Genomic DNA, 26,257 nt, shown 5'->3' on the forward strand with positions numbered 1-26,257 from the left:
TCACGTCACGCTCTTCACATCACGCTCCTCACGTCACGCTCCTCATATGCTCATTTCATGCTCCTCACACACGCTCCTCACATCACGCTCCTCACGTCACGCTCCTCACGTCACGCTCCTCACGTCACGCTCCTCACATCACACTCCTCATATGCTCATTTCATGCTCCTCACATCACGCTCCTCACATCACTCTCCTCTCATCACGCTCCTCACATCACGCTCCTCACATCACGCTCCTCACATCACTCTCCTCTCATCACTCTCCTCTCATCACGCTCCTCACGTCACGCTCCTCACATCACTCTCCTCACATCACGCTCCTCACGTCACGCTCCTCACGTCACGCTCCTCACATCACGCTCCTCACGTCACGCTCCTCACACACGCTCCTCACATCACGCTCCTCACGTCACGCTCCGCACACACGCTCCTCACATCACGCTCCTCACATCACGCTCCTCACGTCACGCTCCTCACGTCACGCTCCTCACACACGCTCCTCACATCACGCTCCTCACATCACGCTCCTCACGTCACGCTCCTCACGTCACGCTCTTCACATCACGCTCCTCACGTCACGCTCCTCATATGCTCATTTCATGCTCCTCACACACGCTCCTCACGTCACGCTCCTCACATCACACTCCTCCGTCACGCTCCTCATCACGCTCCTCACATCACTCTCCTTTCATCACGCTCCTCACATCCAGCTCCTCACATCACTCTCCTCTCATCACGCTCCTCACATCACGCTCCTCTCATCACGCTCCTCTCATCACGCTCCTCACGTCACGCTCCTCACGTCACGCTCCTCATATGCTCATTTCATGCTCCTCACATCACGCTCCTCACATCACACTCCTCATATGCTCATTTCATGCTCCTCACATCACGCTCCTCACATCACTCTCCTCTCATCACGCTCCTCACATCACTCTCCTCTCATCACGCTCCTCACATCACGCTCCTCACATCACGCTCCTCACATCACGCTCCTCACATCACTCTCCTCTCATCACGCTCCTCATATGCTCATTTCATGCTCCTCACATCACGCTCCTCACATCACGCTCCTCACATCACTCTCCTCTCATCACGCTCCTCACGTCACGCTCCTCACATCACTCTCCTCACATCACGCTCCTCACGTCACGCTCCTCTCATCACGCTCCTCACTTCACTCTCCTCACATCACTCTCCTCTCGTCACGCTCCTCTCGTCACGCTCCTCTCGTCACGCTCCTCACGTCACTCTCCTCACGTCACGCTCCTCTCGTCACGCTCCTCACATCACTCTCCTCTCATCACGCTCCTCACGTCACTCTCCTCACATCACGCTCCTCACGTCACGCTCCTCACATCACTCTCCTCTCATCACGCTCCTCACTTCACGCTCCTCTCGTCACGCTCCTCACGTCACGCTCCTCACGTCACTCTCCTCACGTCACTCTCCTCTCGTCACTCTCCTCTCGTCACGCTCCTCTCGTCACGCTCCTCACATCACTCTCCTCTCGTCACGCTCCTCACGTCACGCTCCTCTCGTCACTCTCCTCTCGTCACGCTCCTCTCGTCACGCTCCTCTCGTCCCGCTCCTCACGTCACGCTCCTCACGTCTCTCTCCTCTCGTCACTCTCCTCTCATCACGCTCCTCACTTCACGCTCCTCTCGTCACGCTCCTCTCGTCACGCTCCTCACATCACTCTCCTCTCGTCACGCTCCTCACGTCACGCTCCTCTCGTCACTCTCCTCTCGTCACGCTCCTCTCGTCACGCTCCTCTCGTCCCGCTCCTCACGTCACGCTCCTCACATACCTCTCCTCTCATCACGCTCCTCACGTCACGCTCCTCACATACCTCTCCTCTCGTCACGCTCCTCACGTCACGCTCCTCACGTCACGCTCCTCTCGTCACTCTCCTCTCATCACGCTCCTCACTTCACGCTCCTCTCGTCACGCTCCTCACGTCACGCTCCTCACGTCACTCTCCTCACATCACTCTCCTCTCGTCACGCTCCTCACGTCACGCTCCTCTCGTCACTCTCCTCTCGTCACGCTCCTCTCGTCACGCTCCTCACGTCACGCTCCTCACATCACTCTCCTCTCATCACGCTCCTCACTTCACGCTCCTCACGTCACTCTCCTCACGTCACTCTCCTCTCGTCACTCTCCTCACATCACTCTCCTCTCGTCACGCTCCTCACGTCACGCTCCTCACATCACTCTCCTCTCATCACGCTCCTCACGTCACGCTCCTCACGTCACTCTCCTCACGTCACTCTCCTCTCGTCACGCTCCTCACGTCACTCTCCTCACGTCACTCTCCTCACGTCACTCTCCTCAAGTCACTCTCCTCACGTCACGCTCCTCACGTCACTCTCCTCACGTCACTCTCCTCTCGTCACTCTCCTCTCGTCACGCTCCTCTCGTCACTCTCCTCACGTCACTCTCCTCTCGTCACTCTCCTCACGTCACGCTCCTCTCGTCACTCTCCTCACGTCACGCTCCTCTCGTCACTCTCCTCACGTCACGCTCCTCTCGTCACTCTCCTCACGTCACTCTCCTCACGTCACTCTCCTCACGTCACGCTCCTCACGTCACGCTCCTCACGTCACGCTCCTCACGTCACGCTCCTCTCGTCCCGCTCCTCACGTCACGCTCCTCACATACCTCTCCTCTCATCACGCTCCTCACATCACGCTCCTCATATGCTCACATCATGCTTCTCACACGCTCCTCACACTGCACATGCTAACATCACGTTTCTCACTGTGAGTGTGTGTGTGTCTGCAGACAGCAGCGCAGCAGGAGAACGCTCAACATCTCTAAAGAACGAGAAGAAGAAATCAGAAAGATCCTGCGAGCAAACCTGCAGAAGACCCAACAGAGAGTGAGACACACAACACTGATTGCATGTGTTCTGTTTACAGCCAATGTGAATGCTCTGTGAAGAATTCCCTTTATAACATGTCAGTGCAGTATACAACATAGCACACTGTGTCAGGCACCGTATCCCATAATGCAGCAGTAATTTCAACATCATCTTGACTCATTATTCGGTCAGACTGACTCAAGTTAAAACATTTTTACTCTAGATTTAGATGAAAAAATTCTATTTTATTGGCCTGACAAATAACTAACATTTGTGTAAATCACTCGCTGAATTAATCATGTATTATAATGAGGTCACATGATGATAGTGTAGCACATGTTGTTTGAAATGTTTATGCTTGCATAATGTGTTTCACACAGCAGGTGATATTAAGTGTGTACTGCAGTGTGCTAGTACTCAATTCTGGACATCAGTGCTCGGCTGTTAAGAATAGAAGTGGAGTACACACTTATTCAGATGTCAGCGCTGTGACGTGTGTGTCTGTTGCTCAGTTCACTGCAGTCTTACATACTGTGTGTGTGTGTGTGTGTGTCATTAGTTGCGCTCGTACAGTCGACACACGCTGATGCCTGACGCTGAAGAAGATGACTGGAGCGAGACGCGGCTCAGGAAACAGCGCGTGGAAATGGAGCGGCGGGTGAGTGAGACCGAAAGAGACGAATATAAAGTGTGCTGAAGTGAAGCTGACAAACAGACAAACTTTATTTCTGATTATTTCACAGCAGTGATTCATTGAGTTTCCAGTCAGTTTTTGTTTATATAGTGTTCTGCACAGTGGATATTGTTTTTAAGCAGCATTACATAAAAATTTTGCAGTGATAATGTTTCCAATTTCACAGTTCAGTTTAAAGAAAATAATGCTTTCATTTATTTGTCTGTCTTTAAACGCTCAAGCCAAAGTAAAAGCCAATAATTTGTGGTGTCACTTTTCCAGATGAGTCACTTTCTGACGGTTCCTGCTAATCGCTCCGAGTCTCCTGCAATGCGGAGAGGCCGCTTCGAGTCAGGTGACCTTCTCAGATGTTACTAGGGTCGTTTAGTAACAGAATGTGGCATGAAGCATTTGAAATGTTCACGCTCTCTTCCAGACAGCCAAGTGCACACGGTCAGACCGAGAGTCCTAGTCAGTGTTCCAGTCCCGCTCCCCGACGACCCTGAGGAGGCAGACGGATCCACACAGAGCCGGAACGGAGGCGCGCAGAAACCGGACGGTCTGCAGGACAGCCGAGGACGCAAGCAGAGCGTGAAGTTTGCTCTGGATGTGGAGGAGCAGAAACTGCCTCGATGTTTGAGTGATCCGGGTCCAAATAACCTGCTGGAGGAGGAAGAGCTGTTTTATCAGAAAGACTAAGAATGCTGGTTTGTCTGTATTTTATTTGTTTTATGCAGTGGAAAATGATTAAACTATTCTTTCTAGTGATCTGGTGAGTGCATGTGTCGTGTACGTGTCACACTTGTCCTGTTTTAGGCCATTTCCAGCTGCTTTTTCGGCGATCCGATCACGGTGGTCAGCTGAAACGCATTGCTGTTTCCACCTGATATTAACATGCGTTTCACATGCGTATCCCATGAGTCTTGTGTTCAGATTTAAGCCATGTAGGGTTAGGTTAGGTTGGGGTTATAGAGGCAAATGAAGAGGAAAAGTATGTGCTTTCAGTGATCCGCTCACAAAATGTTTTAGACCCCGTTTTCATCTGTATTTATCAATACCAGCTAGAAACGGCCAATGTTGCTTTTGCTCTTAAACATATTCTGATGTCAAGTTTTGTAGAAAAATATAACATGCATCTGAATTTATGAAGTAATAGATTTAAAAAAAAAAAATTAGCAGATGGAGAAACGGCATGACATGCTCCTCACATGTTCCTCCTTCACTAGTGTTCAAAAGCATCCCATGATGCACCTCATGAACGTCTGGAGTGAGCAGAAGAAGCTCGAGTTTAAGAGTTTCTACAAGGAAGATCTTGAGCTTCAGTGAATGAAAATCTGTATGATCATAACCGTTCTTTTACTTTTTTAAAAAGATCTAAACATTGTTTATCACATGCCACACTTGGAAACTACAGCCGGTTCGTCTCAGGTCCACTCGTGGCGTGATGTTAAAGCTGTTTCTGAGATACTTTATACTTAGAGTGAATTTCAGTCTGACGCCCTCATTTATTTACACTGCAGTTCAAAAGCTTGAAGTTATAAGATTTCTTTTATAAAAGAAATTAATACTTTCATCAAGGATGCATTAAATTGATCAAAAGTGACAGTAAAGACATTTATAATGTTAAAATACACTGTCGGCCAAAGAAAAGGTAGCTGTTTGGATTTAAATAGGCTTATGCTTAAGAGTCTACTAATGACTAGATCATTAGTGCAGTGATTATCATGTTTCTAGCCTGTTACATGTTTGGCAACAGTTCTTTTAGCCCTTAATTGGAGTGTGTAGCTTTTCATTTCTTAAACAAACATGTAGAAAGACACATCATGGCCATATTCCAAGATGACAAAGCCAAGATTTATCAGGCTCAAACTGAAAGAATGGTTCAGAGAGCATGAATCAGAGAGCAGAGAGTCCAGACCTTAATTTCATTGAAAGTCTTTGGGATGTTCTGGAGGAGACTTTGTAAAGAGCTAAACTCTTGCATTGTCAATACAAGATCTTGACAGAAAAAATCAATGCACCTCTTGATGGAAATACCATCACAACATTTATTTCCATCAAGTCTTAACCAGCACATCCCAAAGACTTTCAATGAATTTAAGGTCTGTGCCAATCCCTGCTGAAGAATCCTGTTAAAACCAGCTTAAGCTGGTTAGCTGGTGCTCAGGTGGTTTAAGCTGGTCTCCCAGTCTCCTAGTTAACCAAAACCCCTCTAATACCAGATATGATCCGGCTGTGAGACTAAGTTGGTCAGGCAACTTTCAACATTGATAATAATAATAAATGTTTCTTGAGCACCAAATCATCATATCAGAATGATTTCTGAAGGATCATGTGACACTGAAGACTGGAGTAATGATGCTGAAAATTCAGCTTTGATCACAGGAATAAATGACACTTTTTTATATATATTCACATAGAAAACAGCTGATTTACATTGTAATAATATTTCACTGTTTTACTGTATTTTTGATCAAATAAATGCAGCTGGTGAGCAGAAGAGACTCTTTCAGAAACATTACATCTTACTGACCCCAAACTTATATTTTTAGTTCAGTGTAACAGACTGGCATCTACTCTTGGAGTGATGTTGATGGACGTGTTTTAGGTGTTACTGGACATATTTGCTTTATTTCAGAATAACTGGCAAGTTTGACCTTTAATGTACATGTAAAGCCCAAAGAGACTCGTTTGAGACTGAAGCGTCACTGTTGAGACAAACATGAGTCTCCTGAGACGCAATTATACTGAAACCATCCCAAACAGACTCGCTCAGATCAACAGAGTCTCAGGATCAGATCTCATTTCTACCGTGAATCATGGACTTCAGTGGAAGCTGGAAACTGTGTGAACAGGAGAATGCAGAGGCGTTCCTCAGAGCCATCTGTGAGTTATACACGTACAATGTTTATTTAATGCATTCGCTTTCAGTATACTATGCCAGTCTTTTGTTTTTCTTGTAAATTGAAAGTTTCTAGAAATGTGAAATAAAATTGTTTTTGTGAGCACAGCAGCTCCAGAGATTTACATTAAAATGATGAAAGAAGTGAAACCTCTGACAACGATTCAGCAAAACGGAGATGAATTCAGCATCTGTGTGAAAACTCCCCTCAGGAGCAACACAAACACCTTCACCATCGGCACCGAGGCCGAGTTCAACACAATGGACGGCAATAAGATCAAGGTGTGAGGAAGATCAACACTTAAACGGTTATTACTTTGATAAAGCGGCGATAACAGCAAGTGACAAAATACACCACAGTTTAAATATATATTCAAGCGAAAAATAATTGGAAGAAAAAGTAGTTAATTAGTCTGTAGAGAGTTAGAACTCTGTCTGTGGTTACCGAGCAACGACTGACCTGTGTGTGTGTGTGTGTGTGTGTGTGTGCAGGGATAATACAGACACTGTGTGTTCATATCATCAGATCTTATAAGGAGTTCATTTGGTTTCAGGCAACAGCTCGACTCGTCGATGGAAAGATTGTGATTGAATCTGATAAATTCACACACGTGAGGGAGATCCAGGGCGAGGAGATGATCGAGGTCAGGAGAGAATCATTCACTCATGCATGTCAGCACAGAGATGATGTCATTTCTCTTTTCTCTCTGGTTTCAGACACTCACAGCTGGAAGTGCGACTCTCATCCGGAGGAGCCGGCGCGTTTGACAGTTCAATAATGGATGTTAAACTTTTAATCTTTTAATAAATATATATCTTTTTACTGTCTGATATGCAGTGAGATCCAGGCAGACGAAGAAGAATTTTATTTTGTTGAATGAAGAATAAAAATTAAATAAAGTAATAATCAATAAAGAATAAATGATAACCTACTTTTAATAATTGAGTACATTGTTGAAATAAGTCTAAAGTCACACACACACACACACACATAAATGTCACAACAGTAAATTTTTGAAAAAATAATTTAATTTAAAAAACATTCTTCTAGAGATTGAAATAAGTTCTTGCGCTTTATTTTCCTTCTGACCTTTAATAAAAAAAAATAATTGACCTCATCGGTTTGTTTACAGTGTTGAGGAAAGTTACTTTTAAAAGTAATGCAGTACAATATTGTGTTAGTTAATTTTAATGGAAAGTAATGGTTTGCGTTACTTTTTCTCTCATGGGCTTGATTGTTTGATTTTTTAATAACAAATAAACAAAAGTTCTATTTTTGGCAAATGTGAAGAAACTTTCACACCAAAAGTGAAATGAATAAACCTTCTGCAGAAGAACAGGACGCAGGAGAAGAAAGCTCCACAATCTTATTTTAGCAATAAAAACAAAAATTAAATGTGCTTATTTGGTAAGGTTAAAAGTGAAGACATTGGTTAATAATAAGTACAGAATAACTGACAACGGGCCGTTGAATTCTTAGATAATAACGCACACCCGAGGTGGTAATGCGGACACGACGCGAAGCGGAGTATATAAGCAGAGTATAAGCAGACACAATAAAATGTATTTTGTGGCAAAAACCATGACAATAATTTGTCGTTTTCATCCTATTGTTTACTATATTTATTTGCTTTGTAAGTGTCGTTGTGGATTTTGTTTCTTTTGCAGTTGAAGGCTGTAGGACCTTTTTGAAATCACTGAAATCATTTGGCAAAGTGCGATCGATCAAGACCTGCTAGACCTACTTTAGCCATGTGTTTCCATGAAAATAACTGCACACCTTAGAACGATGGTCAACCAATCAGATTCGAGCACTCAACAGCCCCGTAGTATAAAGTGAGATTAAATACATAAAGGTCCAGTTTCACAGACAGGGCTTAGACTAAACCAGGATTAGGGCGTAGATCACTTTGGGCATTTAAGCTTTTATAAACTTACCCTAGAAAAAATAACTTTACTGGTGTGAATCTTGAGACAAAACAATGGCACTGACATATTTTAAGATATGCTTTCAGTTAAAACGGCTCAAACATGCATTTTAGTCTGGGACTAGACTTAGGCCTCGTCTGTGAAACCGTATATGTGTGTAATTTAATATATTTAATTATTGCAGGTTTATGTAATATTCTGAGTTTGCATTTCACTGTTTTCATTCATTGTGAGGAATACTGTATCTGTGTTTGTGTAAGTGAGATGAGTAAACATAACCATAACGGCTTCGGCTCTCACGATTCTCTCAACATGAGGACAGGACAGCGGTCAGTCAGCACATGGGAAAACAAAGTAACTTACATTCATTATTTGAAAAAGTAATATTTTGTTGTAAATATAAAATTAATGCATTACTTTACTCATTACTTGAAAAAGTAATCTGATTATGTAACTTGTGTTATTTGTAATGCGTTACCCTAACACTGTTAAAATATATTGCATAATAATATTCAATCAAAGACATCAACTGCCAGAATAATACTGAGGGACGGATCAGTGTTTCATGGGTCAGAGAACGAGTTTTACCTTTCATCCAAACTGAGAAAACAGCCAAAACATATTTCAAATCTTTTGTGTTTTGACGAACTTTTGTAGTCACAGTTATCTTCAAATGGACAGCATAGTGAACATTTGATGTTTGAACTGTTGTCCTGCTTTATTGCTGTATAGATTTTCAAAAATAAAGCATGTAAAAGGTGTTTAATTAAGATGCAATCTAATAAAGATTTGTAGATTATGACACAGTCCAGGAATTTTTCTATACTTCATATTATTATTGTGTACTAAACAAGTCTGTGTGTAGTACTGGAGTGTGTCTGTAGGGGGCGCTGCGGGTTCAGTACTGGAGTGTGTCTGTAGGGGGCGCTGCGGGTTCAGTACTGGAGTGTGTCTGTAGGGGGCGCTGCGGGAGTTTCGGGTGATTGAAGCGCAGCTGCTGTTTTCAGGCCTCGATGCTGCTGAAGCTAAAGGGACACGGAACCGCGTGGAGTGGGGAAGAATTTAACCAGTAATCATTCTTGAAAGTGAATTATAATCGTCGGTAATAAGTATAAAAGACTTTAATTATTAATATAATGTCTCGGTACATGAGACCGCCGAACAGCTCACTGTTTGTCCGAAATATATCCGACGAGTCCCGGTAAGTCAAACTTTTCCATTTACTCTTTTATAAGACTTAACATTGCAGTACATTTTCATTAATTAAGCTGATATCTGGTTAAACACGTTATTGCTTTAATTTATATATTGCATTTCTGATGCGTAACAGTGCGTGTTTGAGAAGGGTTTATTGTGGTTGGCGCGTGAATGTTGGCGTGTGCGCGCACAGCTCACGCGCATTGTTATAATAATTATTATTATTATTATTATTATCGTCATTATTATTATTATTATTATTATTATTATTATTATTTTCGTCATTATTAACCGCAGTTAGTCCTGTGCATCTTTACAAATATCTGTTTTCTCAGATTGTGATCATGTTTGATAACTGTATTTAATATTTATATGGTCCAGATAAACTTCTGTTATTGTTATTAAGTGAACAGATTTATCAGGCTGATATTCTGATGTTAAAGCTTAGACATGTATAAAGTTTGTTCCTGATCATTAACTGATGAAACACATGATCAAAAACGGGATAAAACTCGTTAAATCACTGTTTCTTTACTTCATATCCTGAACACTTTTCTTTAACTGGGGTTTTGAAGGAATATTCTGGGACAGTATTTGTGGCATAATGTTGATAAACACAAAAATAATTTTCCACTTTTCCCTTCTTTCTTCTTTAGTTTGAAGTGAATGGGTCAATATCAGCATTACAGCAGTGTGTGACGCGTGTGGAAAAACACAAACAAACCCTTTTTATTAACTTATTTTCTGTCATGACAAGCCGATGCCGTAAATCCTAAAGAAGAATGAATGAACGTGCTTTAATAAAATGACGCTTCTGCTCTGAAATCCTCCAGAAACGGCCCTATTTCAAGTGTTTCGGCATAATCTTGATTTTTGCGTTTCAAGAAAAGGAGGGAAGAGCGAAAATGCAGTTTTTGTGTTGATCAACAATATACCCGCCTCAAAGCTGAGCTTGCTTTAAACAGTGTGTGTGTGTGTGTGTGTGTGTGTGTGTGACGGTGGTAAGTACGTCCTCTCAGCTCGAGGTCGGTTGCTTTGATAATCGAGCACTTTCACAAAGCAAGATCAAACGTGTTATTTCCCGGTGTTCAGGCCAGAGGACCTGCGCCGAGAGTTCGGCCGATACGGGCCCATTGCCGACGTCTACATTCCCCTAGACTTCTATTCACGCCGACCAAGAGGATTTGCGTACATTCAATATCCTTTTCAGCCAGTCTCGAGCTGCAGCATGTGTGTGTTCGGTCTTCTCTCCGCAGGGCTCGAGGTGTGACGCGCTCCACGCTCCAGTCTAACCCTTATTTCTCTGTTGTCGCCCCAGACTGTGTAAAGGCGTCCAGTCGTGGAGCCCGGCACAAAGACAGAGTTAACAGACCCGTGTAGAGTAGGACTAAAGGCCAAGCCGCCATCAGCACACAAGAAAGAAAGATCGATCGCTACTTACAGAGAGGCAAAGTGTGAAACCTAAAGAAACCAAAAATTAAAGCTTGAAGAGACAGAGGAAAAGAGGAGAAGAAAGAGGAGGAGTGACAGAGAGAAAACAAAGTGCAGACATTATGGGCAGAGACGAGCGGCGGCTCCAGGTCTTCTTGGCGCCATTTTAAAGAGCTTAAAGATCAAGGTAAAGGTAACATCACGTATCCTCCATCATTCAGGACCTCCTTCTCCATGTTTGCACACAGTGTGTTTCTGAATGTGTGTGTGTGTGTGAGAAGAGCTGAAATGAAGGCGCTCATCTGTTAGATGTCATGTTGAGTTTGATCAGCCTCCTGTAGTGTGTACTGTGCAGTTAGAGCCCTTAATAGTGCAGCACGTTTGAAGATGTCCGTGACGCGGAGGACGCCCTGCACAACCTGGACCGGAAGTGGGTGTGTGGACGGCAAATCGAGATCCAGTTCGCTCAGGGAGATCGCAAGAGTAAGTTTTGATTGCGTTTGCTCCATCTGAGATGAAAGTGTTTGTTTGGAGAAGCGTGACGAATGTCCTTTTGTGTTTCTCAGCGCCCGGTCAAATGAAGTCCAAGGAGCGCCAGTCCCCGCGCAGCCACTCGCGATACGACGACTTCGATCGGGACGGCCGGCGCAGACGCTCACGCAGTCGCAGCCACGATCGACGCAGATCACGGAGCCCGTCCTACGAGAGGCGCCGCCGACGCTCGGACAGTCCCAGAGAGTGAGTGACCGTCTCCCGTGATCTCTCTGTCCAGAATCGTATCTCTGATGACGCTGACTGTGTTTTTCCCATCAGCTCCAGAGGAAGGCCACACAGCAGACGCAGCCGCAGTCGAGAACACGACAGGTAAGTGTTCAGAACGAACGCTGCTGTGTTCGATTGACTTATCTGTTCAGCGCTTTTCAGTTCACATGGTTTCAAAGCAGCTGTACAGAAAGGGTTGTTAAGTTTCTAATGCCTCAGTGCTTCAGGGCTGGACGGCAGACGACTGTATGATTCGGTTGCTTCTTGCTCTGTTAGGACCAGTGTTGAGGGTAACGCGTCGCAAGTAACTTGAGTTATGTAATCAGATTACTTTTTCAAGTACCACAAAACATCAGGGGCCGTATTCACAAAACATTTGATCTTACCACTAAGAGTTCTCCTAAATAGCAGTAAAAGTTCTTAGCTAAGAGTTTTCTCTTAACCTGTTCACAAAGCTGCTGAGACAAACTTTTACTAAGGAATAGACTGAAGTCTTAAGCAGAGAGTAAGGGTGGGGTTGACCTTGTTGCTATGGAGTAAACACACAGTGATTGGCTGATGGGGAGGAGTCAGCGATTTAATAGAAATATTGTAGAATGAGGTGTCATGTTTCCACATTAAAATAAAGGTTTTAAAATACAAATGTTGCCCTATTCAAAAATATTTTTTAATAAAAATGTTGCCATATTCAAAATAAAATGTTGCCATATTGTTGCCATAAAGGTTTTAAAATGTAGGCTAAGTGTCACTAATTAAACTAATTTATACAGTTAATAGGCCTTTTTCACAAGAATCGGAAATCACGTGACGCAGGGTAAAGTTAGTTCCGCTATGCGTCTTTGCATTAATGTTGCAACAGCACAATAATACTGTGCATAATACACACTTTAAGATGACGACAGGAAAATGAGTGAGAGACTGAAGTGTTTATATCATAGACTGTAAGGTTTATATCCAGGAATATCAGGGTGCGAGTGGTCCTGTTTCATGAATCAGAGGATCTTGCGTGATAAGGGAGCTTCCAGCTGATCATTTCCCCAGCACGTCGCTAAAAGCACTCTATACTCCCAAATTGCATACTATCCACCCTAAATAGCACTGAATATTAGTACACATAGACTACTATTTACTATTTTATTACACATAGACTAGCACTTTGAGACGCAGGCACCGTCTGTACAGCACATGGAGCGCGATAATGCACAGCCGCGCCAAACAGGCACGAAGAATATAACCAGTTTAACTGCCATCACTTTGAATTATTTATTAAATTTAGCTCTTAATGAGAGCTCTGTAGTCTCACCAATAATTCAACAAGAACGTTCAAACATTTTCATGACATTTAATTCGTAAAACGACTTTGATTCCCGAGCTGGTTCTGATCGAGGCTATCTATCACTGTAACCGGAAAAAGTTTTACACTGCGTGGATCGTTCCAGAAGCCAAAAACCCGGAAGTGTGAAATTGGCCTATTGTCCACCTCTTGGATGTGTTCATCTCAAGAGGATGCAGAATTCAAGCGACAAAATATGTTTTATAAACAAAGTTTGGGAGAAACACATTCAAACGGTCTTTCTAATCCGCTCAAGAAGAGGAATATATACACAGACGAGAGTCGACTCGCCTATAGTTACTTCGACAGTTTTCTGCATCCCTCCACCAACCCGCTCCTCACTCTCGGCTGGGGATACGGGGAGAACTCTGGGTTTGGGCTAAATTCCAAGCTCGGAGCCCTCCATCCCCTTGGACACCAAATACGCTTATTACATATTAGTGTTGTCACGATACCAAAATTTTGACTTCGATACGATACCCAACTTCAGTATCACGATAACGATACTTATGCGATACTATGGCAAAAACCTAAAACGATAGGAAAAGTAAATAAATAACATATGACAGAACTGTGGCTAGTGGTTTTCCAAAGTAACTAGCCACTCAGCATTTTTATTGGCCACAATTTTGATGTTGGTAAATTACATTTTATATGATTAAAGTTGACTTCCTTATGCTTAAATTGATTTGAGTCATTTTACTTGATTTAGAAAATTTAAAACCCTTTCAAACTTTTAAATGCAGACTGACCACCCAAATCAAGATTACATTGTATATCAGCTGGTATGTACATGTGGGAAAGAGGTGGACAATATGAGCATGAGCTAGTATGAGAACAAGTTATTTGTGTTAGGCTATATAAAAGAACAAAGCAGCAAATTACAAAAACAATAGTAAATTAAAAATAATCTTTTTTTCAGATACACTAGGTTTATTTAACATGTTTAACAGCTTTTGTTGTTTGATTAACATTAATGATGGACAGGCCTATTTAATTGGGCTGCTGAATGCATGGACGTAACTGACAAATATCCAGTTATTAATTGTTTGCGTCCACTTAAGCCATAACCGACTGTATTCATGCGAGATACTCCACACGATGGACATTTAGACATCTGTGTGCACGTGTATTTGACTATTCAGGCGTGAGGAGAACTGATCGCGCGCGCGAGAGAGAGAGAGAGAGAGAGCGCACGCACGCGAGAGAGTGCTTCTGTTGTGTGTCATTCAGCGCAATTCCGCCTATCCCTCCTCCACTAACTGCACGTAAATAACGAATTGTGTGATTGGATTGTAATTTTGTGCTACGACAATCTTCGGCGACCATTTGGCTGTAAACTTAAATAATATTCAACCCGCCAAAGTGGCTAGTGGGAGTGGCTGTTGTCAAGCCCTGCATGTAAGTGTTTTGACAGTGAGAATATTGATTACTGTAAATAATTAGAGCAATGTTATTAAAGCATAAATTGGTTTAATATAACCGTATATTCCCTTCAAATTTTTTTTATTTTTATTTTTTTTTAGCAACCATATATCACTTATTAGACTCAATAATACACCTCTTTGCGGATGTCTGCTTGCATGAGTAATATAAATAACACTCATTTAATTTTTGAGAGCATAAACATAACGCTGGTATCACATTCACTAACCTGTCGCTAATGGGGATGTTTGTCGGCAAGATGCTTTGCCAAGTTGGATGCTCCCTTCGCTTGCGTTATTTTGTAACATTTTGCAGACGGGCTTCGTGGTGTCCGTGGGCTTGCCCTGACTGTCGGCAATGTAAGCAAAATAATGCCATAGTTTGCTTTGTGCATCTGCCGTTGCGCAGTTGACAGGAATAAACACGCACTCAATGTGCCTCAGAAGCAGCGCGCTGCACACACACACTGCCCCCTGCTGTCGCACATTAGGAAATACAGCTGGCACTCAAAGTACCGGTACTAATAAAATGAAGAACCATACTGTTTTTAAAAGCAGGGTATCGCGATACCTTTCTAGTACCGGTATATCGTGCAACACTTTTACATATATATTTTTTACTCTATTCAAACATTTGTAAGTGTGAACTCATGAAAACCACTGCTACAGATAATCAAACAATATTTTTTTATTTGTTAAAGATTTATTTTTTGAGTCTCATCCTAGATTTAAATCTATAAATCAAAATGTATTGCATTTATGAAGAAAAGGTTCCGCACCCAAGGCTCTGTCGCTGTTCCCTCAATGGTGTTCAGTGTCTTTGGGTGGATTAGGATTGTTTGTGATTTGCTCTTAGTGACTTAGGAGTCCTCTTGACTACTCCTAATGTTTCACAGGAGCTAGATTTAGCACTAAAATGCTGTGTGAAATACTCTTAGAGCAAAAATGTAGGACTCCTAAAATTAGGACTGACACTCCCATTATTTAAGAGTTTCTCCTAAATCGGCAAGTTAGGAGCTACTTTTAGCCTTAAGATGTTTTGTGAATACGGCCCCAGTTTTCCTGTACAGCACTTGTTGTTTTGAAATGTTTTATAAATCAATAAACTAAACTTTGTTAAAAATGTTACTCTTTCAAATAATTAACGCAAGTTACTTTTTCACATTTATTGACTGACATCTCTCCTGTTCTCATGTTGAATCGTGAGCAGAGGCCATTATGGTTACGGTTGTGTGTGAACATGATGTTACTGTAGTTCGACTAAATGTGAACATGCATTTACTCATCTCCCTTTCAATGCTAACATTCAGTATTCCTCAATGTATAAAAACAGCGAAATGCAATCTCAATTTTACACAAACCTGTAGTAATTAACTACATTAAATGACATAAATATACATTCCCCCAGTTTAAGCTAGTCCCAGACTAAAATGCATGTTTGAGCTGTTTTAACTAAAAGCAACTTGTACTGACATATCTTAAAATATGTAAATGTCATTGTTTTGTGTCAAGATGAACACCAGTAATGTTTTTATCTAGGGTACATTTATAAAAGCTACCTAAATACCTTTATTGAACTAATGCCTAATCCTGGTTTAGTCTAAGCCCTGTCTGTGAAACTGGACCTTTATGTATTTAATCTCAATCAATGTCTTTGCTGCTGACCTTCAGTGATCTAATTCAACCATACTAACAAGCAAAACTTACTTTATATTAGATTTGGAAATAAGAGTTTTGAACTTCCTCTTCCTATATCATGCTGCTTTAATCCAGAATGGCAGCACAGCTGAAAGGTTTGTTTGTGCGGCGCCCTCTATACTGTATAGGAGGAAATATGCATTTCCTTCAGCCTGAGGCTTATTCATTTCACTCTTGTTGTCAGGGCCTTAACATTTGCCAAAAAAAATTTTTGTTATTAAAAAACAAACTAGCACGCCAATCCCAGGTGAGAAAAAGTAATGTAGCGCATTACTTTTCATAAAAAGTAACTTAACACAATTGGTTACTTTTTTAGGGACTTTTAAAAGTAACTTTTCCCAACACTGGTTAGGACAGCAGATCAGATTTTGCGGGACACAATAAAGATAAATTTACTACTGTTAGACTATGTAAATATTGATTTGTTACATGTTTTAAATCCCAATAAGCTTTGGTAATTGTAACTGGGGTCATGGCGGGAGTGGGCGATAGTCAGGCAGACTCGATAAACCGTTAGAAATAAATTAAATTATAAATAACTGAGTTTTTTTTTTATGTAAATAAATGGTCAGACATCAATGTTGGAATCTTTAAAGGGTTAGTTCACCCAACAAATGAAATTTCTGTCATTAATCACTCTCCCTCATGTCGTTCCACACCCGTAAGACCTTCATTCATCTTCAGAACACAGAGATCCAAGAGTGTTTTTATACCCCATAGAAAGCAACGTAATTACCATTTTCAAGGTCCAGAAAAGTCCAGATTAGTCGATGTGACCGCAGTGGTTCAACCTTAATGTTGTGAAGAGACGAGAATACTTTTTGTGTGCAAAAACAAAACAAAAGTAACGACTAATTGCCTAAATTACAATTTAAAGAATGCAGTTAGCAAATAATGTAATAATGTTGACATGCATTCTCTGTAAAGCTGCTTTGAAACGATATGTATCATGAAAAGCGCTATACAAATAAACGTGAATTGAATTTATTCAACAATCCCCAGTCAGTCCTACACTATTGATGCAGTAACACAGTGAAGGCTTCGCCGGCTCAGTATTGGCCAAAGCTGAACACGTGATCAGCACGACGCATGTGTGTGATGCTGATGCAGGAGCCGGCCAATACTGTGCCGGTGTTCAGACGTAAACACGGAAGCGTCTACTTTTATTTGTGTACACTTCAAACAGCAACAAAACGTTGTGCTTTTGTGAAATAAAGAAAACAGGACGCACATTCTGCCATCTCCGTCTTCCTGACCAGCTCCAAACATGAGAAATGCAGAGCTTGAAACGTCTACTTCTAAACGAACCAATTCAAATAAAAAACAAATACTCTCTGATTATGTAATCCACATGAAAGGCGTGTTACTGAAGAGATGAGAGGCAGCATCGTCAGCTTCATCTTTGCAGCCGACACGGACTCAAAAAACCCTAGTTTATTAATAAACTATTAAAATGTTATTTTATAATAATAATACAATTTATATAAACTTGCTATTTTTTAATTACTTTTGCCAGTGTTTTGCGGCAAGCTTTCTGTGCGAGGTTGAGGTATATTGAAGTAATTAAATTAATATAAACGTGTGATTAGTCGACTAATGGGTTAAATGAATGAGTAGAAAATTCTTTAGTTGGGGCAGCTCTAATACGGTACGTGTAGTATTTGTTATTTAGTGCTTGAAGTTTGTCAGGTAGGTCTATTTCATTTGTCTTTGTTCTGTTCAAGTTTTTTTTTTTATGCTTTAGTTTTTGTTCTTATTTTATCTCTGACTTGTCTTCAGAGAGATTGAGAGATGCTAGTATTAGATTTTCTAATATTGAAATTAATGAGAATTCTGAAATTTCAATGTTATCAATTTTAATATAACTTTATTTAGAGCAAAAAATATGTATATCATTATATCTTATTTTATTGTTAAATAAAATTACTCAAATCATGAAAAAAAGTTTTTGGTCACAATCGCCGATCCCTGATTTAACTAATCCCGTATTCTTCTCTATACTTCAATTTTACTGTTTTCTGTATTACAGAACAATCTGAAAAGTTTTGTGTTGCAGTTAGTGGATCAGTCACTCGTTACATTTCTGGTTTGTTTATAATTGGTAAAAGCAAGTTATTTCAAAAATACGTTTCATGGAGTTGCTTTGTTTTTTTTCAAGGTTAAAAACTGCCTTCTAACAGCAGATTTTGGCACCAGTGATGATTTAGCTGTGCTTTATTAAAGATGGTGTTTAGATTGGATTTAATATTTGTAGTTATTTTAGGTTATATCATAGTGATTTGGCTCCAGCATCCCTGCGTTTAACTCTAATGCTGGAGGAGTAACTAACCATAACCATCAGGCTAACCCTAAATAAAGGGGAAATGAGGTGGAGCCCTGACTAACACTGATGTTGCAGGAGCAGAAACTGTTCCACCGCTGTTTAATAGTACCTGCCTGTTTGTTATAATGCAGTATTCTTAACGGTCATGTGATTCTGCAGGCACAGACCATCTGCCCGTGACCACCATCGCTCCCGTGTCGACGGACGCTCCCGCAGCCCCTCACACTCCAAGGCCCGGGGCGGACGGAGAGAGTCGGACGGGGGTCGATCCCGCTCCAGGTCCAAATCCATCAGCCCACGGGAAGCCAGCGATTTCCACGCGGAGAACCAGGATGCTGCTGTGGAGAAGACGCACGCACGCTCCCCATCACGCTCCCGTTCCCCGTCACGCTCCCGCTCCCGGTCCCGCTCGCGCTCTTGGGCTGGACGCAAGTCCTGGGGCCATTAGAGAGGCGTAGGCCTTACTTCTGAGTCGTCATTTGGTTGTTGTTTTTTTTTTTTGTTTGTTTCATTTTGGTTTTGTGATTGAGGTGCAGTGTGAAATCGTATCGGCGGTCATAAACCTGCCAGTTTCAGCTGTCTGTCTTTTAATAAGGAAAGAGAATCAACCTACTGCCTGTTTTAGCAAACATTCACAATGTCTGTTTATAGGCTGCAGAGTGTTAGCCAGCAATGTTCATACTAGCATTGAAGTATTCAGCGAAAGATGTCTTTGGGGTTTAGTTTACAAGCGCATTTGCGAGACTGTGCAGAATGAGAGATGTAAATGGCTTTCAATATTTTTGTATGAGATTTTTGTTTGTTGACCAGAAATGGCCATCCATTTAAAACGGTCTTCCATGAGTGTCTCGGATGTGTTTTTTACTTTTAAAATCTGCAGGCCTTTTACATGTAACCTCAAATTGAAATAAATTTCTTGTGCGTCAGTATGTTGTGTTGATCTACTTGATCTCATTTTATCTTCATAATTTTCAAGGAAATTACGCTGACTTGGCATATTGTGTACTTTTGGTTTTTATGTCTAGATTGACTTGTAATTATGAATCCCCTCTTTCATGTGTGACGTCACGCAACTGAGTGTTTAGCCCTTTTAATTGAGTTTCCAAACCACTAAAAATAACTACCATGTCCTTCTGTATCTGAAGGACTTTTAACAAGGATATTTTGAAAAATGTCTATTTAAAAAAAGAAATAAAAAAAAATCAGTGAAAGTCAAAGTATCTTCATGTTCTACAGATTTGGAATGACATGAAGGGAATTATGTTTTGTTTGATTAAATGGTCATAAAATGCTGACCCACCACTGATACTTCATTCTGTCCTGTGCTTTGGATAGTTTTCTACACGAGTGCCCTTTGACAACACGTGTCAGATGAAACTAGCCACTGACCACGTGACCTTCAGCATTAGGTAAACATATAGTTTGCGTGTAACAGAACAGCCACTTCCATGTAAAAGCAGCAAATCAATGAGGCTACTCGCACGACGACAAAATCCATCCTACGATCTATTGCCTCAGGAGACTGATTGGCTGAGAGATGTTGAAGCTCCGCCCACTTAAACCATCACTGGCCATCGATTCTTCAAAGATGGGTTTAAAAACATTGACTGACGTCGGCTTGAGGGAAAATCTTGATTGGAATCAGAGAGAGCAGTTCATGTATGAAATCGGACATGACCGATTGATCATTAATGAGGATAATAAGTATCGACAGATGGGGAACTAGTCACTCAGCCAGCATCTCACAGGACTCTCCATCACCCTGCTAGTAACTCAATGCTTGTGTTGCTGTTTGTTCTTCTACACGTCGAGGAAAAGCAGAACCTGAGCGAGTCTCTTCAGTTAACAGCCGAGTTTCATTAATGAACCATAAATGCTTTCTCCCATTATAGTGAATCACGTGATTGCAGCACGTCACACTGTATCATGACTGTGAAGATTTATTTGGTACCTCAGTGTCCAAATGACCTGCAGGCCTTTACAGCTGCACGGCACGCAACAAATGTCATTGATTACTTTTTCCAGGATATAAAGTTAGCAGCGACCTACATTTTACAAAACACAGTGTCCAGTTGAATGAAGAACCATGTCTTTCAGCCAATTGTTAAGCAGATGTATTTTGATCATGAGAAATCATGATTTCTCATTTAAAGTTTTTATAGCTTTGAGAGAAGTGACTATTTCAAATGGTGAGTAGTTATTTTCATTGTATTTTATAAGTTTTCAGATTCATATTAATAGACTCAGTAAGGCTTGTCAGCGTGTTTTTCAGCTGTAAACTGTTAAAGCACAGGCCAGAATTCTATGGATTTTTTTGTCTGTCCAACTGAGCTCTTTCTCGCTCATCATCAGCAGCAGCAGCGATGTCGATGTGAGGATGGGGGACTGGAACTTCTTGGGTGGAATTCTGGAGGAGGTCCACATCCACTCCACCATGGTAGGAAAGATCTGGCTCACCATCCTCTTTATCTTCCGCATGCTGGTGCTGGGCGTCGCGGCCGAGGACGTGTGGAACGACGAGCAGTCCGACTTCATCTGTAACACGGAGCAGCCCGGATGCCACAACGTCTGCTATGACCGTGCGTTCCCCATCTCCCTGATCCGCTACTGGGTGCTGCAGGTCATTTTTGTCTCCTCGCCCTCTCTGGTGTACATGGGTCATGCTATATACCAGCTGCGTGTGCTGGAAAAGGAGCGGCACTACAAGAGAGTGGCTCTTCGGAAAGAGCTGGAGACGATGGATGCGGAGTTGGTGGATCCTCGGCGTCGGGTCGAGCGGGAACTGCGGCAGCTGGAGCAGGGGAAGCTCAACAAGGCTCCGCTCCGGGGCTCGCTGCTGCGAACGTACGTGGCACACATCGTGACCCGCTCCGTAGTCGAGGTGGGCTTCATGTTGGGCCAGTACCTGCTGTACGGTCACCACCTGCAGCCTCTGTACAAATGTGACAGGGAGCCGTGCCCTAACGTGGTCGACTGTTTCGTCTCTCGGCCCACTGAGAAGAGCGTGTTCATGGTGTTCATGCAGGGTATCGCCGCAGTATCCCTGTTCCTCAGCCTGCTGGAGATCCTGCATCTCGGATATAAGAAACTGAAGAAGGGAATCCTGGACTACTATCCTCACCTGAAAGATGACCTGGGTGATTATTACGGCACCAAGTCCAAGAAGAACTCGGTGGTTCATCAGGTGTGCGTGAGCCAGGGACGTAAACCCACCATCTCCACGGTACCCAGTGGATTCGCTCCACTCCTGGAGAAACAGGGCAACGGACCCTCGTACCCTGCACTTATCAATCCCTTGTCTGCTTTTGTTCCGATCCAGGGTGCGTCGGGTCTGGACATGCAGAGGGAGAACAAGGGTGTCATTCTCAGTCCACTGGAGCGCAACAGCAATTCCAACAACACGAGCAGCGGGACTCGCTCTCCTCCGGTGCACGAGCAGATCCCAGCTGAGTCTGAGAGCTCAGTCCTCGTGACGGACGCGGCCTCCTGCCCGGCAGTGCTGCGTAAGCAGCGGAGAGTGAGTCCACCCTGGAACTGCAGCACGGTTATGGAAGGGAACGGATCGGACAGCGGAGACTCCAGCAGCGGAGCGACCGACCAGGGCATGAGGACTCGCTGCGGCAGGGCCATCTCTAGGTCCGACCTGAGGAGAGCCAGCCAAATGCACACGGCAGACTCTGTGGCAGAGCTGAGCTCCGGTTCACGGCACCACAGTTCTGTAGAAAGTCCCACTTTCTCACCAAGCCGACAGCGAACATCACTGTCCAGCAGCAGCAGCAGCAGCAGCAGGCGAGCAGCCGGAGACCTGCAGATCTAAAGCATCAGTCAGATACTCTGTCTTCTGACAGTCATTAGAAGCCATTCTCTTTCGTCTCTATTAACACTAGGTCACATGACAGATGTCTGTCTCTCAAGGTTTTGTTTAAGCTTGCTTTGCTGAAGGGTTAGTTCACCCAAACATGATCATTCTGTCATCATTTACATGTCTTAGTGTTGTTGTTTTTTTTGTTTTGTTTTTTTCCCATAAAATGAGCCACGGAACCAAAAAGGGTTTGACCGGAATAATCTAACCCAATAACTGGAAGTGGGTTCTGACTATAAGTTGATTGTGTATGTACAGTAAGACAATCATCTTATGTCCTGTACGTGTTTCACTACATCAGTTTAAAGTGCAAACAAATATTACCAGAAATACAGGACAGACTCCAGAGGAATGTTCTGATGTATTGTTTTTAATAAAAAAGCTCCAAAGTTTACATGTTCTTCAAGTGAATAACTGTAATGTTGTAAGTTAAACATAAATTGTATGTTGTAGTTTTATAAATCTTGACTAATATTATACCAATATCCACAAATCAAGTACAGAGCAAAAAATGCTTTTATTAAATATCAGGCACAAATTTGCTGAACAAAAGTTTAACTTCTTAGACATCGTATTACAAAAAACAAACACTAAGGAACAAATAATATTTTCTGCTAATGTAAAGAAATATATCTCAAAATGGCAACAAGGTTTTATTCCGTTCCTTCTTCCTGCGCCGGCTCGTACTGCAGCAGCTGTGGATGAAGTTGGAGAGAGTCATTCTGACAAATCACAGTTCACACACAAGTCATTTCATGAGTGATTCACTATGAGCTGCGAGGAAGTGCCTGTGAAACACTCAAACGATTCCAGTGAACACAAGCTGTGGGTTCAGCTTCTTGTCTAGTTGTAAGGGCTGTGAATTTGGTAAATGTGTAATAATCTCACCCTGTTTCTCAGCTCCTTGTTTTCTGCCATGAGCTGTTCATATTTCTTCTGTAAATTGTTCAGTTCCAGGCGCAGACTTTCAGAATCATCTTCCTCTGGTCCAGCAACTCCCAATTGATGCTTGATAAAGCTGAAGGGTTTTTAGTTAAGGCAGTTTAACCCTAACCGGCCCACATTTACACCGATGCGAGGACCGGATGATGTAAATGACCACACACAATTACAGTGCATCAGTCTTATTAGTCTCAATAAAAACACTTTTTTACATATTTGACATTTAATTCAATGTCTTTATATCGCCACAAGCTTGGGCGTAACAGTCAGAAGTTAATTGAATATATTAATTATTCATTAAAAATTGTATTCACAAATGAAAATCTTAATTAGGACAGATGTGCAAAATAAAACAGGAAGGTGGCATTTATCAGCTGAATATAAGTCGCAACATGTTGCTTCGTTTAACCTAACGAGTTCTAGTTTTGCTTCACATTAGTCTAGCCAGAACGAACTGTGGCGAGGACAGTGTCGTGATGTTAGTCAGTTTCAGACACGAGAAAGGATACTCCAAGGCATTGTTGGGTTTCTCCGTTTCCTCGTACAGAGCCACCAAGACTGAAACAGAAGATCACATCAGCTACATGCTGAAGATCCCATAATTAATATTCATTTGATGTCATTTTACCATTGGTGAGACTGTCGAGGACTCCGGCCTTCTCCAGATATCTCCTGAACTGCTCTCGCTTCGACTCGGGGGCCTGCAAATCATGACAAAAGAGAAAAAGACAAAAACAATATAGCTGTCAGAGTAATCTAGATACTATCATTTCCACTTCAGAACAAAGTGTGTAACTTTCCTCAACCTCATGGTAAATCTGTTGAGTAACACCTCGCCATAGTTTGAGGAGGATTTACTGCTTTAGTGTCTAAATGTCATTTCGTTAGATATCGAGTGTCTTGTATTTGAGGACGAAATGTTTAGTGTTTGTTGGTGTTAGTTATTGTTGCTAGTTAATGTGATTCACTTCAGCTGTGTGAACTTGAGCAGAACCGACTTCATACATGCTGTAAAACCACCAAAACAACAGCTCTCTCTCTCTCTCTCTCTCTCTCTCTCTCTCTCACACACACACACACACACACACACACACACACACACACACACACACACACACACACACTTTATCTAACACAACGGCAGTCACACATTTATACTGTAAGTTAAAGTTTACGTTCTTCCACTGCGTCCATGAAAGATACACTGAGATTAAAAGATAAACAGCCCAAAAGCTTTCTGTTTCAGTTAAACAGCATTTTTACATCGATAAACCTCGAGTTTAGTTACTCACTCTGTAATGCGCCATCATGAATGACAGTCACGAAATGTTTGACTCGCCAAACGCCTCGGACGGACGACTCTTCCGTGCGCATGCGCTAAGCAGGCGGAAGCCACGGAACACAACACACACTGTCGCCCTGGCAACGCTTAAAGGGACCGCCGTCAAGTTCACAGTCGCGCTCATGGAGAGAGAAAATCCTCCAAACTATGGAATTAATTTTAAGGGACGTTCAACCTCTGAGCTGAGAGGTGCCTGTGTTAAGGGTTGGTTAGTAGTAATGTATTATTAACTGGCATGATCTAACAGTCATAGCCGATTAGGAAATGAACCTTTTTGGTTATATTATATTATCATATTGTCATTATGTTATCAATATAGTCATTATTTGAGGTCTTTCATTCATTATTATTTGTTTTGTTTGTTTGTTTTTGTTTATATACTTGCTGGGTAGGTTCATTAATTAATTCATTATTTTAATTTTCATTTGTGCATTTTATTTCATTTGAAAACTAATTGATCTTGAATGTGTTAAATAATTGCACAGTTTATTTAGATTCGCCTGATAACTGAAGCATGAGGCTGAAAATAGATCTAAAATCGAACTATTATTTTCATGATTCATATTTTTGTCTTGTTTTTGTTGTCAAAATAAAAAATAAAAAAACTTAATGAACTAACATTTTCATCAGTAATGTTGTTAATGATATTAACACTGTTGGTGAGTAGGTTATTAGATTTAAAATTACATTTTTGATTAATTCACCACAACACTAATGGCCCATGACCATTTAAAGACTTATAAAAATAACTTTTACTAAAATAAATTACTATTTACTAAATAAATCATGTAATATTTTTGTATAAATTAATATATTGTATACTGGAACTCAAGACACAAACATCACTAAAACTCAACAGGTCAGTTTGCACATGTTTACATGCTCTTTTCTAAGTTTTTAACACAACACAAAAATTAACGTGCAACATTTCTACAGAAATACCATAATAAAATACATATTCTAATTCTAAAAAAGCAAATACTATCAGAGCAATTGTATGTAGCTGAACCCCTGTGTTAGTCTTCAATTCATTATCCAATCAAAAGGGGAAAATATAAGAATAATTTTGTACTGTAATGTAAACAATGGATCATGTAACAAACTGCAGTGAATTATAGATACACTGTCATTTCTTGTTTTGTAAAGAAATTTTACAAAAGAAAACTCAGTATAATAGTTCTGTTTTTTTTTTTTTTTTTATGAGTGACAAAGTGTGTTTGTTGGTGAAAAGGAGGAATGAGCTGATCTGAGACATGAATGAAGGGTTTTGTCATGTGAAATTAACTGCTGTGAAACTGAAAGTTAGAGTTTTGAAATAATGACCTAAGTATCGAGAAATGTGTTGTTGTAGTGAAATGGCTGATTGTTTAATAATGTGAGCAGTTCGACCAGCCAATCAGAATAGGCCTGAGGGTTTTCAAAAGTCCAGCTTTATCCTGCTGCTTGACCCACGGTATGTCTTTTCTTTCACATTTTGTTACCTTTATTTGGATGATGACTTTCTTTTTATTGTTTACTAACATTTTCTCCCACTGCTGTTTTATAGAGTGACAAAGAATCTACCTCATGGA

General features: G+C 41.7%; 5 protein-coding genes across 7 annotated transcripts in view; 4 read left to right on the forward strand and 1 right to left on the reverse strand.

The window, feature by feature from the left end:
• The window catches only part of slc9a1b (solute carrier family 9 member A1b), a 19,893-nt gene extending 15,015 nt beyond the window's left edge, over positions 1-4,878 (forward strand). For 2 of the 3 annotated variants that reach the window (XM_067411035.1, XM_067411036.1), the window contains 4 exons: positions 2,790-2,886; positions 3,428-3,526; positions 3,824-3,896; positions 3,978-4,564. In XM_067411035.1, coding sequence (XP_067267136.1) covers positions 2,790-2,886; positions 3,428-3,526; positions 3,824-3,896; positions 3,978-4,240 — 532 coding nt within the window. In that variant the 3' untranslated portion in view covers positions 4,241-4,564. Of the gene's footprint in view, positions 1-2,789; positions 2,887-3,427; positions 3,527-3,823; positions 3,897-3,977; positions 4,565-4,767 lie in introns of those variants that run through there. The other variant, XM_067411034.1, reaches the window with a different exon arrangement.
• A 1,472-nt stretch (positions 4,879-6,350) lies between these two features.
• fabp10b (fatty acid binding protein 10b, liver basic) lies at positions 6,351-7,211 on the forward strand. The gene is made up of 4 exons (XM_067411037.1): positions 6,351-6,427; positions 6,553-6,725; positions 6,998-7,087; positions 7,161-7,211. Exons 1-4 carry the CDS (start codon positions 6,361-6,363, stop codon positions 7,209-7,211), a joined length of 381 nt encoding a protein of 126 aa, XP_067267138.1. The 5' UTR covers positions 6,351-6,360.
• Positions 7,212-9,353: 2,142 nt separating this feature from the next.
• srsf10b (serine and arginine rich splicing factor 10b) lies at positions 9,354-19,466 on the forward strand. Its single transcript, XM_067411836.1, has 6 exons — positions 9,354-9,573; positions 10,662-10,766; positions 11,380-11,483; positions 11,567-11,738; positions 11,814-11,864; positions 18,700-19,466. Exons 1-6 carry the CDS (start codon positions 9,509-9,511, stop codon positions 18,986-18,988), a joined length of 786 nt encoding a protein of 261 aa, XP_067267937.1. The 5' UTR covers positions 9,354-9,508; the 3' UTR covers positions 18,989-19,466.
• A 1,451-nt stretch (positions 19,467-20,917) lies between these two features.
• gja9b (gap junction protein alpha 9b) lies at positions 20,918-22,357 on the forward strand. The gene has a single exon (XM_067411184.1). The coding sequence runs from the start codon at positions 20,918-20,920 to the stop codon at positions 22,355-22,357; it is 1,440 nt and encodes a 479-aa protein (XP_067267285.1).
• Positions 22,358-22,736: 379 nt separating this feature from the next.
• mycbp (MYC binding protein) lies at positions 22,737-24,723 on the reverse strand. The gene is made up of 5 exons (XM_067412071.1): positions 24,637-24,723; positions 23,973-24,045; positions 23,854-23,902; positions 23,291-23,420; positions 22,737-23,097 (listed from the first exon to the last, which is right to left on the reverse strand). Exons 1-5 carry the CDS (start codon positions 24,652-24,654, stop codon positions 23,056-23,058), a joined length of 312 nt encoding a protein of 103 aa, XP_067268172.1. The 5' UTR covers positions 24,655-24,723; the 3' UTR covers positions 22,737-23,055.
• Between the last annotated feature and the right edge of the window lie 1,534 nt (positions 24,724-26,257).

Source organism: Chanodichthys erythropterus, chromosome 15 (assembly GCF_024489055.1).
Source record: "Chanodichthys erythropterus isolate Z2021 chromosome 15, ASM2448905v1, whole genome shotgun sequence".
NCBI lineage: Eukaryota > Metazoa > Chordata > Actinopteri > Cypriniformes > Xenocyprididae > Chanodichthys > Chanodichthys erythropterus.